This window comes from Vombatus ursinus, unplaced genomic scaffold (genome assembly GCF_900497805.2).
Source record: "Vombatus ursinus unplaced genomic scaffold, bare-nosed wombat genome assembly UNPS02014785.1, whole genome shotgun sequence".
NCBI classification, from domain to species: domain Eukaryota; kingdom Metazoa; phylum Chordata; class Mammalia; order Diprotodontia; family Vombatidae; genus Vombatus; species Vombatus ursinus.
The window spans coordinates 1,479,781-1,497,288 of record NW_020954563.1 but is presented as its reverse complement, the minus strand read 5'-3'; the positions used below and the strand labels follow the sequence as shown (position 1 = coordinate 1,497,288).

Sequence of the window (17,508 nt, the reverse complement as noted above, 5' to 3'; positions counted from 1 at the left end):
ATGAATGAATGGATGGATGGATGAATACACATCTCCCTCCTTTATGTAACTGTCCCCATGTACTATAATGTGTACTTTGTGCTAGCATGACAAATGTGCAGTGATTCAGACCCAGCGGAAGGAGAGAAAGACTCAAATTGCTGTTTGATGGGTTTATTTAGAACATCCAACATCCTACTTGGTCACAAAAATGGGAGTACAAAACCACCTTCTCTAATTATTATTTACAATTTAGCTCAAAGGCATAATTACAACAAGAGAAACAAGATGCTAGGAGTCTGGGTGGAGTCAGTCGGCTTCACTTGTGCAGGGGATAGTAGAGAGCAAAACGGCATGAGATTCTTAGAAGATAGTCTCTCCACGAAGGGCAGAGAGGACTTTTCCTACCTTGTCTGATTACTGGATTAAATGAACATCCCATGGCTGGTAAGCTGAGTCTTGCAATGAGAAGCCTAGAGGTGGAAGTGACTTTCAAAAACCACTTAACCACAATTTGCTCATTTTATAGATGAGGAAACTGACACCCAGAGAGAGGCAGTGAGTGACCTCCTCAGGTTCACACAGCTAGTTAGTGGCAGAGCCTAGTGCCCAGATCTACTGATTACACAAACTGAATTTTAAAAAATCTATTACAGCAGCTTTGTTGCATCGAAACCCTGCCTTCCTCCCAAATTTTTCTTATGTGGGTTTGTGGTGGGGGAGGAGGGAGAAAGAAAAAAGTGCTTATTAATTGAAAAAAAAATTTAATTAAAAAAAAAACCTTTCCAAAGAAATGAATGTTTAAAATGTCTTTACATGTAATTGGGGGAAAAAATATTATTAAAAAAAAAAACTTTCCAAAGGAATCCCCCAAAATTTGTTTCCTATGATGCTACAGAGCTGAATTAAAAACAAATTATAGGGGCAGCTAGGTGGCGTAGTGGATAGCGCTCTGGCTTTGGAGTCAGGAGGACCTGAGTTCAAATCTGTTCTCAGACACATAACACTTACTAGCTGTGTGACCCTGGGCAAATCACTTAACCCTGATTGCCTCTCAAAAAAGAAAAAAAAATTACAAGCATGGTCTATCACCTGGTGGCTGCTTTACTTGGGCATATTTTTATGGTTTCTTATTAAATCTTTGTTCTTTAGGGCCTAGGCAAAGGAGACATCTCAACTAGTGGTAGTTCTGTGCTGGGAAGTCTGCATTTTGATGTAGTAAAGAATAAGCAGGGGCCAAGAAATTTATTCTTGCATCATTTCAGATGGGTGAGTTGAACCATGCAATTAATAGCAGAGCTTTGGCAAGGGAGCAAGGATGGATTTATCATGCTGATTTAGGGTTCTTCCTTAGCTTCAGGTGAGGTCTAAAAGAACTTGAATTGTTTGGGGGCTAACCTATGCATAAGAGCAGGGCTTCTTAAACCTGCCCAGTGAGAGCAGCTACAGGGAGAGGCCACAAGGCAGCCTGGAAAGAGCACAGGGTTGGGAGTTAGAAAGCCTGACTTCTATTCCCAGTTCTTGCAGTGACTTTAGATGAGTGATTTTGCCTCTTCAATTTTTCTTTGTGGAATAAGGATCTGTTTTGTTTTCTTTTGTTTCTAGCATAGAGATGAGGGACCGTGAATACAGAATGTTGTCTATGCCATCAGACACAATCATTTTGCTGGGTGATTTTATTTAGCTATATTTTCCTTTATTACTAGGGAGGAGTCATGGGGGTGAGTATTTCTGAAAATTACTGTGATGGAAAAACAGAAAGTATCAATAGAATTTATTTAAAAAATTAAAATGAATTTTGAAACTAACATCTAGATTTTTGTTTCTGGTTCAGATTCACTCAGCAAATTTAATTAAAAAGCAGATCTCACTTCATTTTCATTTTCCTAGCACTCATCTTTTTGTGGATCCTGTTGCAGTGTTCTTTGCTGCAGCTGGGATGGCTGTGGGGGAGGCGGCTGCTCCCAAGGAAGTGGTTTGCACATTGGAATCCCCGGGTGAGGAAATCAGGTCAGTGATGATTAAAAATGGGACCTGAGAGAGGAATCTCAAAATGAACGTTTTCGGTGTTTGAATTTATACTGTGCCACCTACTTGGCCAATTGTCATATGCAAATTTTATACAAATTGCATGCAGATTCACCCACAGGCTTCCTAACTTACACAAGACACGGCCTCTGAGGAAATTCTAGTGTCAACAATATGGATGAATTTTACAATTTCCAAAGGAAAGATGAAGAAATGGATGCAATATCACACCTTCTTTGCTGCAGGTTGAGTATTGTACAGATGGGCTCTTCATCTCTGGGAATTCCTCTGTTGCAGAAAGAAACACAAGGTTATTACAAGGTACAGATGCCAAGGAAGGAAGGAGGGGGAGGGGGGAGGGGGCATGGGTGGGAGAGGATACACTTGGAGAATTTCAAGTTGGAGCTACAGTGGTGGAGCTACAGTGATTTAGGAGCAACGGCCAGCCAGAGGCCTCCAGAGGAGGGTAGTGACATTAGATGGCAGGAGTTACCTCTCTTTGCATATTCCTGTCACACATTAATGGAGCCCTGGTATTTGGAGTACTTCTGAGCTAAGACAGAAACAAAAGATCTGGCTGTTTTCCCAGCCCCATAGTCTTGTTCGCCCTGTGACTTTTCAGCTTTTGCATGACCCTGCTAAGTATTTGACTTCTAACTTTTAGGAACAATGCACCTATTCTTAGGCCTTGATCTTGGTAGAGGTCAGGCAGCCCATGATGGTGGCTGCAAAAGAGGTGGCTGGTTACTGATGAGAGCATTTTTCCCAAGTGAGGTAATTCAGATCTCCAGAGAGGTAAATTATTCCCACGGTCTCCTTGGGAGGGCTCAGAAGAGTCCTCATTTGATAAAGAGTTAAATGTTGGGACCTGGGTTTGTAGAATAATTTGGTTCAGAAACACCTTATAGAATTATGCTAGCATATATTGCTCTTTATAGTTTAGAACTGAGCTAGAACCAGTTGCGAAAGTAAAGTTTTTGCTGAAGGATTATGTGCAACGTCAGGTAGTTATGTCCAAGCAGTATTGTCCTTGTGTGGGAGAAAGGGTACTTGAACCTTTGTCTCAAAGTCACAGGATCTCAGAGTTGACGGGACCTCAGAGGTCGTCTAACCCAATAACTACATGAACAGGAATCCATCTTCACCCTTAAAGATCTCCAGTATTGGGACTCCCAGTTGCCATCTCCCAAGGTAGGGCATTTTGATTTTAGATGGCTTTCACTGTTAGAAAGTTTTTCGTTACACTGAGCCAAAATTTCTCTGTCCTGGAACTAGGTCTTTGGATTATTTACTTCTTCCCTTCAGACATCAGTTTTCCCATCTGTAAAATAGAATAATTCTTGACCCTCCCTTCAACTTGGGAGAAAGGAGGGTAGAGAGGGTAAAGTAAAGATCATTGAAGTTATTATAGGTATGAAAATTCTGCATATATGTAATATAATCAATATTATTTTTTATTGAGTTGGACATATTGGGCTACAGGGTAAGTATCCAAAAAGTTCTTGAATCAAAATGAATAAAATGAAATTTAATTGAACAAATGGTAAAATTCAACATGGATCCAATCAATTAAAAAGCATTAATTTAGCACCTACTATGTATTAGATGTTGGGGAAAGAAAAACAAAAATAAAACAGTCTCTGCCCTCAAGGAGCTTATGTTCTATGGGGGGAGACAACATAAAAATTAACTTTACAAGTACAGAATGGGGGAAGTTATGACTAAACAACAGTTCATATAGAAAAGATTTAGCGATTTTGTTGGATTACAAGTTCAATATGAGTTAACAGTGTAATATGGCAGCTAAAGGAGTTAATGGTATCCTAGGAAGCTAGGATATAAAATTAGAGAGTTAGCAGTGTTATTACATTTGGTTTGACTTATTTGGAGCACTAAATTCATTTTTGGACACTGCAGTTTAGAAAGGACATAAGAAAATTGGAACATATCTAGGAAAGGCTGGTAAGGCAAAGATCAGCCATAGGAGTTGAGGATACACATCACAGAGAATAAACGATAGGAACATGAGATCTATCTTCAAGTATTTGAAAGACTGTCATGGGGAAGAGAAATCAGACTTGAAGAAGAAAGATCAAGCTTCAAAAGATAAAACCAGGAGCAATAGGTAGAAGGTAGATAGAGGTCAATAGATTTCAACTTAATACGAGGAAACTTTTCCTAACAATTAGAATTGTCAAAGAAGAGGAATGGACCATCTTTGGAATTGGTAGATTCTCATTCATGAGATCACAAATTTAGAGCTGGAATGTACCCTAAAGACCATCTATTTTACAGATGAGGAAACTGAGATATAAAGGCTATAAGTGATATGTCCATGTTCATCCAGAAAGTGTTTGAGGTAAGATTCTTCTCTTCAAATAACAATGAATGAATATTTGTTAAGCACTTACTATGTACCCCACACCATGCTAAACACCAGGGATATTAAAGAGGGTCAGTCGCTGCCCTGGAGAAGCTTACATTTTGGGAGGAGGAGACAACAGGCGTAGGTAGGTGAATGGTGTCAAAGGAAGGGTGTTTTGGTCATGAGGGAAGTCACGGGGCAGTTGATTGAAATACCCTTTCCGGAAGCAGTGGTAGTGATGAAGCTGGTTGGCTGCTTATTGGGGATGCCATAGAATGGGTTCTGGGTTGGTTCTAAGCTGAACAATGGTCTTTGTATTCCTTTTAACTCTTCAATTCTGGGATAGGATTTAATCTCTAAGGGGGATTGGGGTATAGTGGAAAGAGTGCGGGGCCTGAAATCAAGGGACAGGTTAGAATCTCCACTTTGGGCAAGTCATCTCTGCATCAGTGCCTCACTTTCCTCATTTATATAAGGGAATATTAATACATTAACTGCTCATCTCATAGAGTGGTTGTGAGGAACATCCTTTGTAAACCTAAAGACCTGCAGAAATGTGCGATTATTATACTGGTGGTGATTGCTTGTTGTAGATACTATGTCGTACCTGTTTGAGTACAGCAGGAGTTTTCTTGACTTCCTCCAATTTTACAGGTTTATGAGCCTAGTGAGGATCCCAGGTATGTTCTCCAGTTTGCTGGTGATCCCCTTAGGCCTGCAAAACATAAAAATTAAAAAATTAAAATAAAAAAGAATCATGAAACAGTCCCGAGCTCCATAGGGAAAATCCTCTTAACTGGGAGGTAAAAGTCAACTCTGTTTCTGAGAGAGAAAGGTTAGCATTGAAAAGAAGGGTCCTCAGATGAAGGCTTAGGGTATTTATTTATGGGCCCTTTTTAAGGTCCCACATATACACCACAGTGTCAACAGCTATGTATGGTATGTATGGGTATGTATGGTACGTATGGGTATGTATACATGTATACCTATACATGTTCCACATGCCCCTGAAAGCCTTCCCTGACCCCACCCCTACCCCCAGCTGCCGTGATTTATCCCTCCTCTGGTCTCTGTTATCACATACTCTCTGTACCACAGTCTAGAACTTTATTTTAGAGTGTCCTATACTGTTCTCTGATTGTTTCCTAGGTATGCATTAGTTTGCGCTCTCCAGCTGGATTATAAGTTTCTTGAGGCCAGGAACTCTATCTGTCCTCTTGAATCCTTCACTGCACCTAGCACAGTGTCGAGCACATGGCAGGTACTTGTGAATACACTGATTTTATGCACTGTTTTATATCATCCCTACAGTCTCCTGCCCCACTGTTCTTTGTATTCCTCTAACCCCTCACATAGTTAGGGAGAGGGCAAGATTCTTGGTCTCCAAATCACATTCTCCAGTCACTGGCCCCTGCCATCTACCTTTGATTCTGCAACACGGCAGCCAAGAAGTCCTGTAACGCCGTCTGCTTGGGGTAACAGCTCTCCATCAAGATGCTATCTAGTTGACGTCTAGATAGTGCTTCATGACCATCTTCCTCTCGATTTCCCTGTCTGCTTTTGGTGGGAAGAAAACAAGTGATGTCTATTAGGATCATAGACCTCATGCTGGAAGGGACCTCCAAGGGCATCTAGTCCAACCTCTTCTTCTCACTCTTCCTCATTTTAGATATACGGAAACTGAGGCCCAGGGAGGTTAAATGCCCTGCCCAAGATCACACAGGTAGTTGGCATCAGAAGTAAGATTTGAACCTGGGTCTTCTGATTCCAGAGTCCATGCTCTTTCCTCTGTGCCACACTATCTCCCTTTGAGAGACGCTGTCTTCGCATTGCTGGGGGCTTCCCCACACTTCTGAAAACCTGGAAACGTCAGCCATTGCACAGAACATGTGGGAGTAGATCAAGGGGAAAATCTCTGTCACTCAGGTTACGTGTCAAAGGCAGATCCCAACCCATGCTTCTAATGATTCAACTGTTGTTGGAACCGAGAACTTGGTCAGAATATTGCTTTCTCTGTTTGGCCCGATGCTGGTTAGGGTGGGCCCTAGGCTGTGCTCCAAGAAGTTAGCTCTCAAGGCCCATCTCCTCCAAGAGGTCTTTCCTAACAATTGCAGACCACACCCTTCTCTCCCTTCATGACTCACTGCCCTTCACTCCCCTATCTTCTTCCTTCTGGTGGCCTTGTCACCAAATCAGAGATCAGGCCCCAAAGGACATGGCAAGGAGGAAAATGAAGACTGGTTAGAAGGGCCAGCCTGGTATAGTGGCCACACACAACTCAGCAATAAGGACCTTGAGGCTCTCAGGGAAGGCATTTTGGAACTAAAAGAGATGCATGAGACAGAGGCCCTGCTTGTAAAAAGCTTACAATCTAGTCGTCAAGGGAACAATTTTAACATGATAAGTAAGTTGAGAATTTTACAAATAACATTAATTGGAATATACAAACAATAAATTAAATGAATGAATGAAAGAACATTTATTAGGCATTTACCATATGCTAAGATCTATACTAAACACTAGGGATATAAAAACAAAGTAAAGATAGTCCCTGCCCTCAGGGAACCTACATTCTAATCAAAGCCCTGCCAATCAGAGCTTATGTAGTGGGTATCCCTTTCAGTCCCGGAATGCCCAGGATGCCCACACCTCAAGGTCCTGACTGGTGAGTCCTCATGTGTGGTCATTCTTTCAGGCCAGCTATTCCAGTCATGCTTCATTTCACTTCCTATCATCTTCTCACCAGGAATGTATTTCCCTCCCTCTGGGGTAGGAGCAACAGCTATGAAATTAGGGGTTGCAATCTAATAACTTTTGACCCAGCAATGCCATTGCTAGGTCTATTTCCAAAGATGATTAAAGGAAAAGTAAAAGAACCTATATGTTCTAAAATATTTATAACAGCTCTCTTTGTGATGGCAAAGAACTGGAAATTGCAGGGGTGCCCGTCAATTGGGAAATGACTGAACAAGATGCGGTATATGATTGTGATGGAATACTACTATGCTATAAAAAATGATGAGCTCAATGGTCTTAGGAAAGACTTGCATGAAATATTAAACAGTGAAATGAGCAGAACCAAGAAAATGTTGTATTCAATAACAGCAATATTGTTTTAAGAATGACTTTGAGCAAATAAGCCATTTTGACCATTATAAATACCCCAATTAACAATAAAGGACATGTGAAGAAAGGCGCTGCTTCCAGAGAAAGAACTGATAAATAGAAGTATGTATAGAATAATTTTACATATATATATAGAAATGCTTGTTTTATTCCATAAATTAAAAATAAGATATATTAATTTTTTTTTTTAATCAGGGGTTCTTAACCTCTTTGGAGTCCTGGACCTGTACAAATCTGGTAGTCCAGTAAAACCTCTGAACTCCTTCCCAGAATGTTTTTAAATGCATAAAACAAAATACATCGTATTACAAAGGAAACCAATTACATAGTGGAATAATACAGTTATCAAAATGTTTTTAAAAAACAAAACAAGTTCACAAACCCCAGGTTAAGAACCCCTGAAACTAAGGCTTTGCCACACATGGCTAGGATAGCTTTTTTATTCCCTTAAAAGGCAAGAAAGCTCTTCCTGAGAAAGTCCAGGGGGCTAAGGCTTGAGGCCTCAGTGTGACATCCCAATAGCCTCGCATTTAAAAGGTACAGCCCACCAGGAATCAGTGCTCAGAGTTGACTGATGTCCCACTGCAGTGAGTCACCACACCCATCTGACCCAATACATCTGCTGAACAGATGTGTTTCCATATGGTGATTGTCCTTTCCGTGCTATGGCTAAGTAAACTTTTACTTAATTGTTAGATAAACTATGAGTATCTCATTTTATTCCAATACTGAACCCGAACCCCCGAGTAAGGCCTAGCTTATAACATCCTCCATATACCTTCATCCCAACTCAGCTTTGCAGTTCTAACACCACAGTCAAATCAGTCCTGACCCCTTGAGGGCGGCGACTGTCTTCACTTTGTTTTTATATCCCTAGTGTTTAGCATAGTTCTTACCATAGAGTAAGTGCTTAATAAAGACTTTTTCATTCATTCATTTCACTTGTTGTTTGTGTATTATTTATAAAATTGTCTATTTACCTAGTGTGTTAAAATTGTTCCCCTGACAACTAGATTGTAAGCTTCTTACAAGGGGGGGTCTGTTTCTTGTGCTTTTCTTGCCCCTCCTGCTGCAGTGACTAGCACAGAACTGGCCACACGCAGAATACTTTTTGAAGGTTTACTTATTGATAGATAACAGAAGGCTTGACTCTGAAGTCCTTAGAAAAACCTATCATGAAATGGCATAGAAAGAGAAGTGGTGACTGGGTCCCTGAGTTCCCAGAGCAGTAGGAAGATGCCTAATCTAGATCCAAACCACTCCAGCGTCTTTGCCAAGAAAACCTCCAGTGGGGTCAGACACTACGGAAAATGACTGAACAACAACAACAACAAAGCTAGATCAACACTAGATCTAAAGTGCTACACCCAGGAAAATAATTAATATTAATATAGTAATTAATTAATAATATAATAAAACTAACATATAATTACTATTAATAATAAAATTTACTAATAATATTATGCACTAGGGATATAAAAACAAAGTACCAACAAAATTGTACAGGCTAACAACTTGGAAAGACTGAGAAATGCCGATCAACACGAGGACCAACCACAATTCCAGAAGATTCAGTGACACGTGCCACCCAACCCCAGATAGAGAGCTGATGGACTCATGGCAGACAGAGGCCTATTTTTTTTTTTTTTGGACATAGCTAGGTAGAAAATTGTTTTGCTTGGCTATACATGTTTGTAATGGATTGTTAGGAAAGGAGGGGGAGGTTAAAACTAGAGAATTCAGAGCTGAAGATAAAATTGAATTTAAAAAATAAAGTTGGGGCAGCTCGGTGGTGCAGTGGATAGATCACCAGCCCTGGAATCAAGAGAACCTGAGTTCAAATCCGGCCTCAGACACATAACACTCCCTAGCTGTGTGACTTTGGGCAAGTCACTTAACCCTAATTGCCTCATAAAAAAATAAATAAATAAAATGATAGACACTACAGAGACAGAAGTAGACAGTCTAAAGCCTCATCCAGAGGCTTGCTTACCTTAGCCGTTTGCCCATAATATTTTGTAAGAATTTCCGAGCTGAGATCTGACCCAAGATTTTCCGGTAGCTATTGCTAAAGATGGCATCTGCATGGCGTTGCATCCTATAACAAAAGAGCACAGAGTCAGAGGATGGACAATTAGGGGACAGAGGATTAGGGCAGAGGGATCTATGTTCACCTTTTCTCTGCAGAGTCCATAAGGATACCTTTCTCCTGTTCTTCCATGGAGAGATTGTGACTTTGAGCTGGGCTGCTTTCTCCAAGCTGAAAGCTCATCTCCTTCCCTGAGACAGGCAGTGGACTGTACCTGGAAGGAGACAAATGCAGCCGGTGCCAGTTAGGGAGCATGGGTCCCCTCACTGGCTAATTCCCTGTCATCCTTCATAGGATCATGAATTTTGAACAGGGGGATCCTTAGAGGTCATCTGGTCCAACCCCTTCACTTTTCAGATGAGGAAACAGGACCAGAGAGGTTAAGTAACTTTCATAAGGTCACATAGGTAGTAGTTTGGAAAGTTAGATTTGATTCCACATCTAGCATTTTTCCTGACCATATCCATCTGCAGCCAGCCTCAGAGCCACTGACAGCTGAGCCTGTCTCTCCTGAGGGTATAAAAGGCATGGCTGAGTGATGGCATGGACAGAAACAGAATGTCTGTGTTTGCCACTGGGGGTTGAATAGGCCTTAGTACTTAAACATGGCAAGACGTCTCAGATCTGAAATGAGGAAGCTGGCAGAGCAGAAACTTGTTTACTTGGAGGCTGGAGGCTGGAAGGGTAAGAGAAGGTATAGGGCCAGGAGTAGTAACAACAATGATTAGCAACTTGATGTATTCCCAATTATCATCTCATTTACAGGATTTCAAGCTAAAAGAGACCTTAGAGGTCATCTAATCCAAATCTCTTATTTTAGAGATGAGAAAATTGACACCCAGTTAGAGAGATATGTGACTTACCCCTGGTCACATAGGTAGTTAATAGGAGAATTGGGATTCAAACCCAGGTCTTCTGATTTATCAGTCTGGTGCTCTGTGATTTTTAAAAAATTCCATGAAGCAAAGAGGGAAGATAGTATCACCTGCATTTTACAAAGGAGGAGGAGACTAAGGCCAAGTCTCCTAAGTCACATAGCTAGCAAGGGGCTAAGCCAGCACTAGAAGAACCCAGGCCTCCTGACTTCTTGTCCCATTTTTTTCCCTACTACACTATGACACTTTTTTTTTAAAAGCACCTAAAAAGTACAGTATCTAAAATTAAGAGCAAGCATTACCTATAATGGGGATAAACTGGAAGTCTTTCCAACATGATCAGTAGTGAAGCAAGGATGTCTATTATCACCATTACTATTCAATATTGTACTAGAAATGCTAACAATAATAATAAGATAAAAAAATTGAAGGAATAAACATAGGCAATGATGAAACAAAGCTATCACTTTTTGAAGATGATATGATAGTATGCTTAGAGAACCCTAAAGAATCAAATAAAAAACTAGTTGAAACAATGAACAACTTTAGCGAAGTTGCAGGATATAAAATAAAACCATGCAAATTACCAGCTTTTATATTTATTACCAATAAAAGCCAGCAGGAAGAGATAAAAATTCCATTTAAAGTAACGACAGACAATATAAAATACTTGGGAGTTTACTTGCTAAGATACACAGAGAAACTATATGAACACAATAACAAAATACTTTTTACACAAATAAAGACAAATCTAAACAATTGGAGACATATTCATTGCTCATGGGGAGGTCAAGTTAATATAATAATAATGACAATTTTACCTAAATTTATTTACTTCTTCAGTGCCATACCAATCCATCTACCAAAGGAGTACTTTATAGAACCAGAAAAAATACAGTAAAATTCATCTGGAGGAACAAAAGCTCAGGAATATCAAGGGAATCAATGGAGAAAAAAAGTGAAGGAAAGTAGCCCAACTACCAGGTCTCAAACTATACTAAAAAGTAGTGATCAGCAAAACAGTTCGGTACTGGATAAGAAATAAAGTGCTTGATTAATGGAATAGATTAGGCACACAATATACAGAAGTAAATGATCACATTAATTGAGTGTTTGATAAACACAAAGATCCAAGTTATTGGGGCAAGAAGTCACTATTCAACAAAAACTGCTAAGAAAACTAGAAAGCAGTTTGGACAGAAACTAGGCATAGACTAACATGTCCCATTGTTTGCCAAGAAAAGCTCAAAATGGATACATGATTTAGACACAAAGGGTAATATCATAAGCAAATAGGGGAGCATGGGAAAAATTACCTGTCAAATCTATAGATAGGGGAAGTTTATAACCAAACAGGAGATAAAGATCATAGAAGGTAAAATGTATAATTTTTCATTACATTAAATTAAAAAAAGTTTGCACAAATGAAACCAATGCAGCCAAATTAGAAGCAAAGCAGGAAACTGGTAGAAATGTTTTTACAGCAAATTTCTCTGATTAGGGTCTCATTTCTCAAATAAACAGGGAACTGAGCCAAATCTATAAAAATAAGAGCTATTCCCCAATTGACAAATGGTCAAAAGATATGAACAGGCAGTTTTCAGAAGAAGAAATCAAAGCTATCAATAGTCACATTAAAATGTTCTAAATCATTAATAATGAGAAAAATGCAAATTAAAACAACCCTGAGGTATATCACTTCACACCTATCAAATTAGTTAACACGACAAAAAAGGAAAATGACAACTGCTGGAGGGCTGTAGAAAAATAAGTACACTAATATATTGTTGTGGGAATTGTAAACTGATCCAACCATTCTAGAGAACAACTTGAAACTCTGCCCAAAGTACTATAAAACTCTGCATAATCTTTGATCCAATAATATCATTACTAGATCTGTACCCTAAAGAGATCAAAGAAAAAGGAAAAAGACCCCTATGTACAAAAGTATTTATAGCAGCTCTTTTTGTACTGGCAAAGAATTGGAAATTGAGAGGATGCCCATCAATTGAGGAATGGCTGAACAAATTATGGTGTATGATTGTGATGGAATACTATTGTGCTATAAGAAATGATGAGAAGAATTGTTTCAGAAAAAAGTAGGAAGACATAAGCTGAGGCAAAGTGAAGTGAGCAGAACTAGGAGAACATTGTACACAGTAACAGCAATATCATAATCATCAACTGTGAAAGACTTAGCTACTCTGATCAATGCAATAATTCACTACAATTCCAAAGGACTCATGATGAAAAATGTTATCTACTTCCAGAGAGAACTGATGAACTCAGTGAAAATTGAAGCATATTTTCTTTCACTTTATTCCTTTTTCTTGCTTTTTTTTCTTTTCACAATATGGCTAGTATGTTTTATATGATTTCATATGTATTATGGATATCATATTTCTTGCCTTCTCAATGGGTAGGGGAAAGGCTAAAGGAGGGAGAGAATTAGATTTTGGAAATAAGAATTAAAAATAAATAAAAATAAACAAAATTTTTAAATCACTAAAAACAAAGATACTGGTGTGTAAGTTTTGCATGAAGTATTTTTTTTCCATCACAAGTTTTTAGACTCATTTATATTCTTGGGTAATTCAAGGGTTCATGTCACTGGGTAGCTTATAAAATGAGTTATAGTGCCCAGATTTGTCTCTTTTTGTAAGGTAAATTTTATAAGCTAGCCTGGGATATTCAGTGCAGCATATCTGAGGCCAGAATGGAGGCCAAGAATGTGACATTTCGACATGATGTTTGGAGTAACTGGGTTTGAAACTCTTGTTATGGTTTATTGGACTTGTTCTTTTAAATCTTCATGTTGCACCAAGAAAACTTCCCTTTTGTTGTTTCTGTGGAGGCTAGCAATAAACCTTCTTTTAAAGCAATATGAAAAAAAAAGGAAAGTTACAAAAAGGGGAGAGTTTACAGGAAAAGATAATGATTTCAGTTTTGAGCCTAGATTCAAATCCTATCTTGCTACCTGTGTGACCTTGAGCAAGTCACTTAATTTCCTTGGGCCTCAGTTTCCTCACTTGTAAAATCCAGCTCTAGATCTATAAGCCTTTCCAAATTGAGACCCAGAGAGGTTAAATGATTTGCCCAAGGCCACACAAGTAAGAAGTTGGGGAGCTGAGCTTTGAACCCCAATCCTCTAATACCAGAGTCAAAGCTCTTTGCCTCTTACCCTACCTGCCTCCCTTGTAGAATGAAGGATTGGGACTAGATGCCCTTTGAGATCTGTTCTACCTCTGGAGCCAAATCTTGCCCTCTTTCTGTGATCCTGCTTTGTCTCATGCTTCAAAGTCTAGGCAAAAAAACTTGGTTAAAGGCACCTGAGATAAAATTTATTCTAGGTGTCTTATGCCTTGATGTAAGAACCACATTCAGATACAGACGAATCTAGTTGTTTTGTTTTGTTACAAGTAGTTGTAGTTTATTCTTGTTGGGCCTGAGTGCCTTCTTAGTCAGCTACTGGAGCTTCTGAGAGGCTGAGACAAAACAGGGGCTCTGCGATGGGAAGCCACTGAGGGACAGAAGGATGGGCCTTACCTGAGCGCTGGGTAGAGTGGGGAGCAGCGGGAGCAGGTGAGGAGGTGAAGAACCATAAGCAGAGCCACCCTGGCTGGCATGCTTTACACTCCAGGAGGCACCTGGGAAGAAAACAATCCAATGGTTTGGACACAGGCAGCAGCAGCAACAAATATTTTCTAAATACTTGGGTTCTGTGCCATCCAGAACCTAAGGGAAGGACCTGATGAGGTTCTCTGCCCTGGAGGAACTCAGTCTATGACACCTCAGTTCATCGAACCTGCCACTCACCAAGAAAGAGGGCTGCCCAGGCATCTTGCTATCTGCCCTGATGCTCTCCACCTTCTCTGTACCTGGAATAGCTACCCTCTTGATCATTCCTGCAGAGGCTGCATCCTCTCTCCCTGGAGGAGTTAATCTACTCAGCTCTGGGGGGCAGAACTGTACTTACCTATGGATCAGTGCATGCAAACTTCAACTAATCTCTCTTTTTGACCCCAAATCATGTTTTACACCCTATCCAGCCATCCACCAAGGGTCTCGGGCCTATCTAGGCATCTTGCCATCTGTGATTTCCTAATACCTAAACTCTTTCCTGGCCACCACTCTCCTATATGTATTGTCTGCCCTATTAGAATATAAGATCTTTGAGGGCAAGGATGTGTCACTTTTGTATTTATATCTATAGTACCTGGTAAAATGCCTTAGTAATCACTTACTGAATTTTTTTTTAAAATTCATTCACCCTGTAGCTTTAGGTGAGAGAAGGTGGAAGGAATAATCAGTTGGAAAATAAAAAGATCTGGACATAATGATCCTAGTTTCTATAGCAGCAAAAATTCTGCCTCTTATTGTCCTATTGCTGAGCAAAGACCATGGGGTATGGTACTAGCACTGGAGTCAGTGTTAGAAGGCCAGGGCAGAATTCTGTCTCTGCCACTGACTTCCCTGGGCTTCAGTTTCCTCATCTGTAAAATGAAGGGGTTCCTTCCAGTTCCAAGTCTTTGATTCTGTGATTCTTGCTAATTATATGCTAAGCTTTGTTGTTTTTAGCTGATGAAGACTACAGATGAGGTTAGCACCCTTTAATTTTGGTATCCTGGGGCAATACTCTAATTGTCTCACCCTACAAACCAGTTTTTCTCCTCTTAATGTGGTTCTCACGTTAAAGTGTAAGAGCCCAGAATAAAGTTTGTCTTTGATGCCCTCTCAACTGCTTTTCATTCCTCAGCCCCATCACAGAACCTTGGAACCTCAAAGACTTCTAAGGTTATTCAGTCCAGCTTCCTCCACAATAAAGGAATCCACTCTACAATATCCTTGACATTTCAATTCAGTAAACATCTATTATTAAGTGCCTATTGTGTATAAGACATCATGGCATAATGGTTATAAAAGCTGATGTTAGGGTCAGGAAGATCTGGTTCAGGACCTGCCTGTGACTCATGCTGGCCCTGTGACTGTATTGTGCTGGGTAAATCACTACCCCAGTGGTGCCCCAGCCAAGACTGTTTCAGAGAGAAGCCTATCTGCACAAGCAGTGGAAGTTCTCATTGAGAGCTCCCTGCATTGATGAAATCTCAGGGTCCTCCTGTAAAAAATGTGCAAGACCTTGCTAGATATTGGGGATGCAAAGAAAAAGAAAGTTTCTGCCCTTAAAGAACTTACATTCTACAGGGTAGGGACAAATATGAATAGAGATGTCAGCACTGAAAACTGGGGACAGAGTTCTAAGAGGCTAGCTAGAGGAGGTACCAGGCTGAGGTAAGCCTGGAAGAAAGATAAGGATGATGAGAGGAGAGTGCATTTACAGACAAGGCAGGCAACTCATTCTGAAGGCAGGAGAAAGGGCCATCCAGCTGCCGCTTGAATATCTCCACTGATGGGGAACTCATTTTCTCACAATGCATCCAACTCCAATAGCCTTGACTGATAGAAAAATGTTCTTCCTTATTTTGGACTCCTCTGCATAACTATACATAACTCCCTATAACTTACGCCCATTGATCTTAGTTCTATCCTTTGAGGCCATGCTGGCCAAAGTCTGCTCTTTCTTGCCTGTGTTACATTTACTCTCACAGCAAGGTATGATGATCCTGAAAAACTCTGACAAACTAATCCCTTCCAGGAGATTCAGCTGCTAATGCTTAAAGTGCAGCTGCCCCCTGGGAACTCTGAAAGAGACAAAGGAATGACTTTCAAATGGTAGAATTTCAGACATGAGCAAGTAGTGAGCAAGGCATGTGGGGAGACAAGGGTGATCCTTAAAGTTCACCTAAAGTCATAGGCAACTATTTTATCCAACTACATGTGAAACTGGTCCTAGCTAGTCTGCTTCATTGAGAGAGGAGGTGTATTCTCACGTCCATCTTCTCTGTGGAAGTGGAAAAGAGAGGAGGGAGAAGTTTCTCTCTAGAAGTCTGCTTTTTGGAGCCAGCTTGGCAGAATGATTCAATAGATTCTATAATTACCCTTAATGTAGTTCCATTGACACTATGTGGGTACCTGCTGGGTGACTACTATGCCACAACATAGACAACACATCCTATAATTAGAGGAACAACAGTCATCAGGGGAATTATCTGGCCTTGACCAATTTGTCTCCCTTCCTCTGGAGAGGGAACAAACTAAAGATTTTCTGTATGAGTTCATGGGGATAGGCCAGTGTCCACAGAGTATCAGCCCCTGGCTCTCTCCCCCTGCCTTTAGAACCTTATCTCATCGCCCTCCTCACTAATGGACTTATAGCTCCTGCCAAACTGGACTATTCACCTCTCCTCCCACCCCCACACACATGTGCATTTTCCCATTACTGTGCTTAGGACACCATTTCCTATGACTAAAATGTCTTCCCCCACCCAAATCCTCCTTTTGAATTCTTCCTTCTTTGAAATCTTTGAATTCTTCCAGACACAGCAGAAATATTAACTTTTCCATGAAGCTCACCCTACCCAATTCCCCACTGGAAATATTTTCAACTTCCCATAGAATGCTGTTTATGCTTTTTATTATATTTATTATGATTCTTTTGTATTTTTGCTATTTATACTATACCTCTGCTATTAGAATATAAACTACCTGAGGGCAAGTACTGGGTATTATTTCTTTTTTTTATCTCTCGCAGCACTGAACACAGAGTTCTTTGTACTTAATAAATGCTTAATAAAGGATTGTTGAATTGCATTGCAGTGATCTAGAGGATGAAGGAATAGCTATATGAAGATAAAATGAAAAGATAAGACCTCTTTAGTCTGGAAAGATTAGACTAGGTGGTGTGGATGGGTAACCAGAGATATGATTATACCTTGAAAAATCCTGAAGGGAATATATTGGAGTTGAACACAGACTTAGAACCTCAAGCTTGGAAAACTTATTACCCACCCAGCCATGAAGCTTGAAAGACAAAGGAAATCTCAAATATGGGGTGTCCCCAAAGTCTTAGTGTAGTATTAAACTTTAGTAGCTTTCAAGTGTAAGTAAAGACATAAAGTCACCAGAATCTTTCAGAATAAGGCAGTAGA

At 40.1% G+C, this 17,508-nt stretch overlaps 1 protein-coding gene across 1 annotated transcript; it reads right to left on the bottom strand.

Annotated features, from left to right (window-relative positions):
* Positions 1-2,688: 2,688 nt before the first annotated feature.
* On the bottom strand, positions 2,689-14,088 carry GHRH (growth hormone releasing hormone). The gene is made up of 5 exons (XM_027867074.1): positions 14,009-14,088; positions 9,673-9,801; positions 9,492-9,596; positions 5,795-5,802; positions 2,689-2,732 (listed from the first exon to the last, which is right to left on the bottom strand). The coding sequence occupies exons 1-5, from the start codon at positions 14,086-14,088 to the stop codon at positions 2,689-2,691; spliced, it is 366 nt and encodes a 121-aa protein (XP_027722875.1).
* Between the last annotated feature and the right edge of the window lie 3,420 nt (positions 14,089-17,508).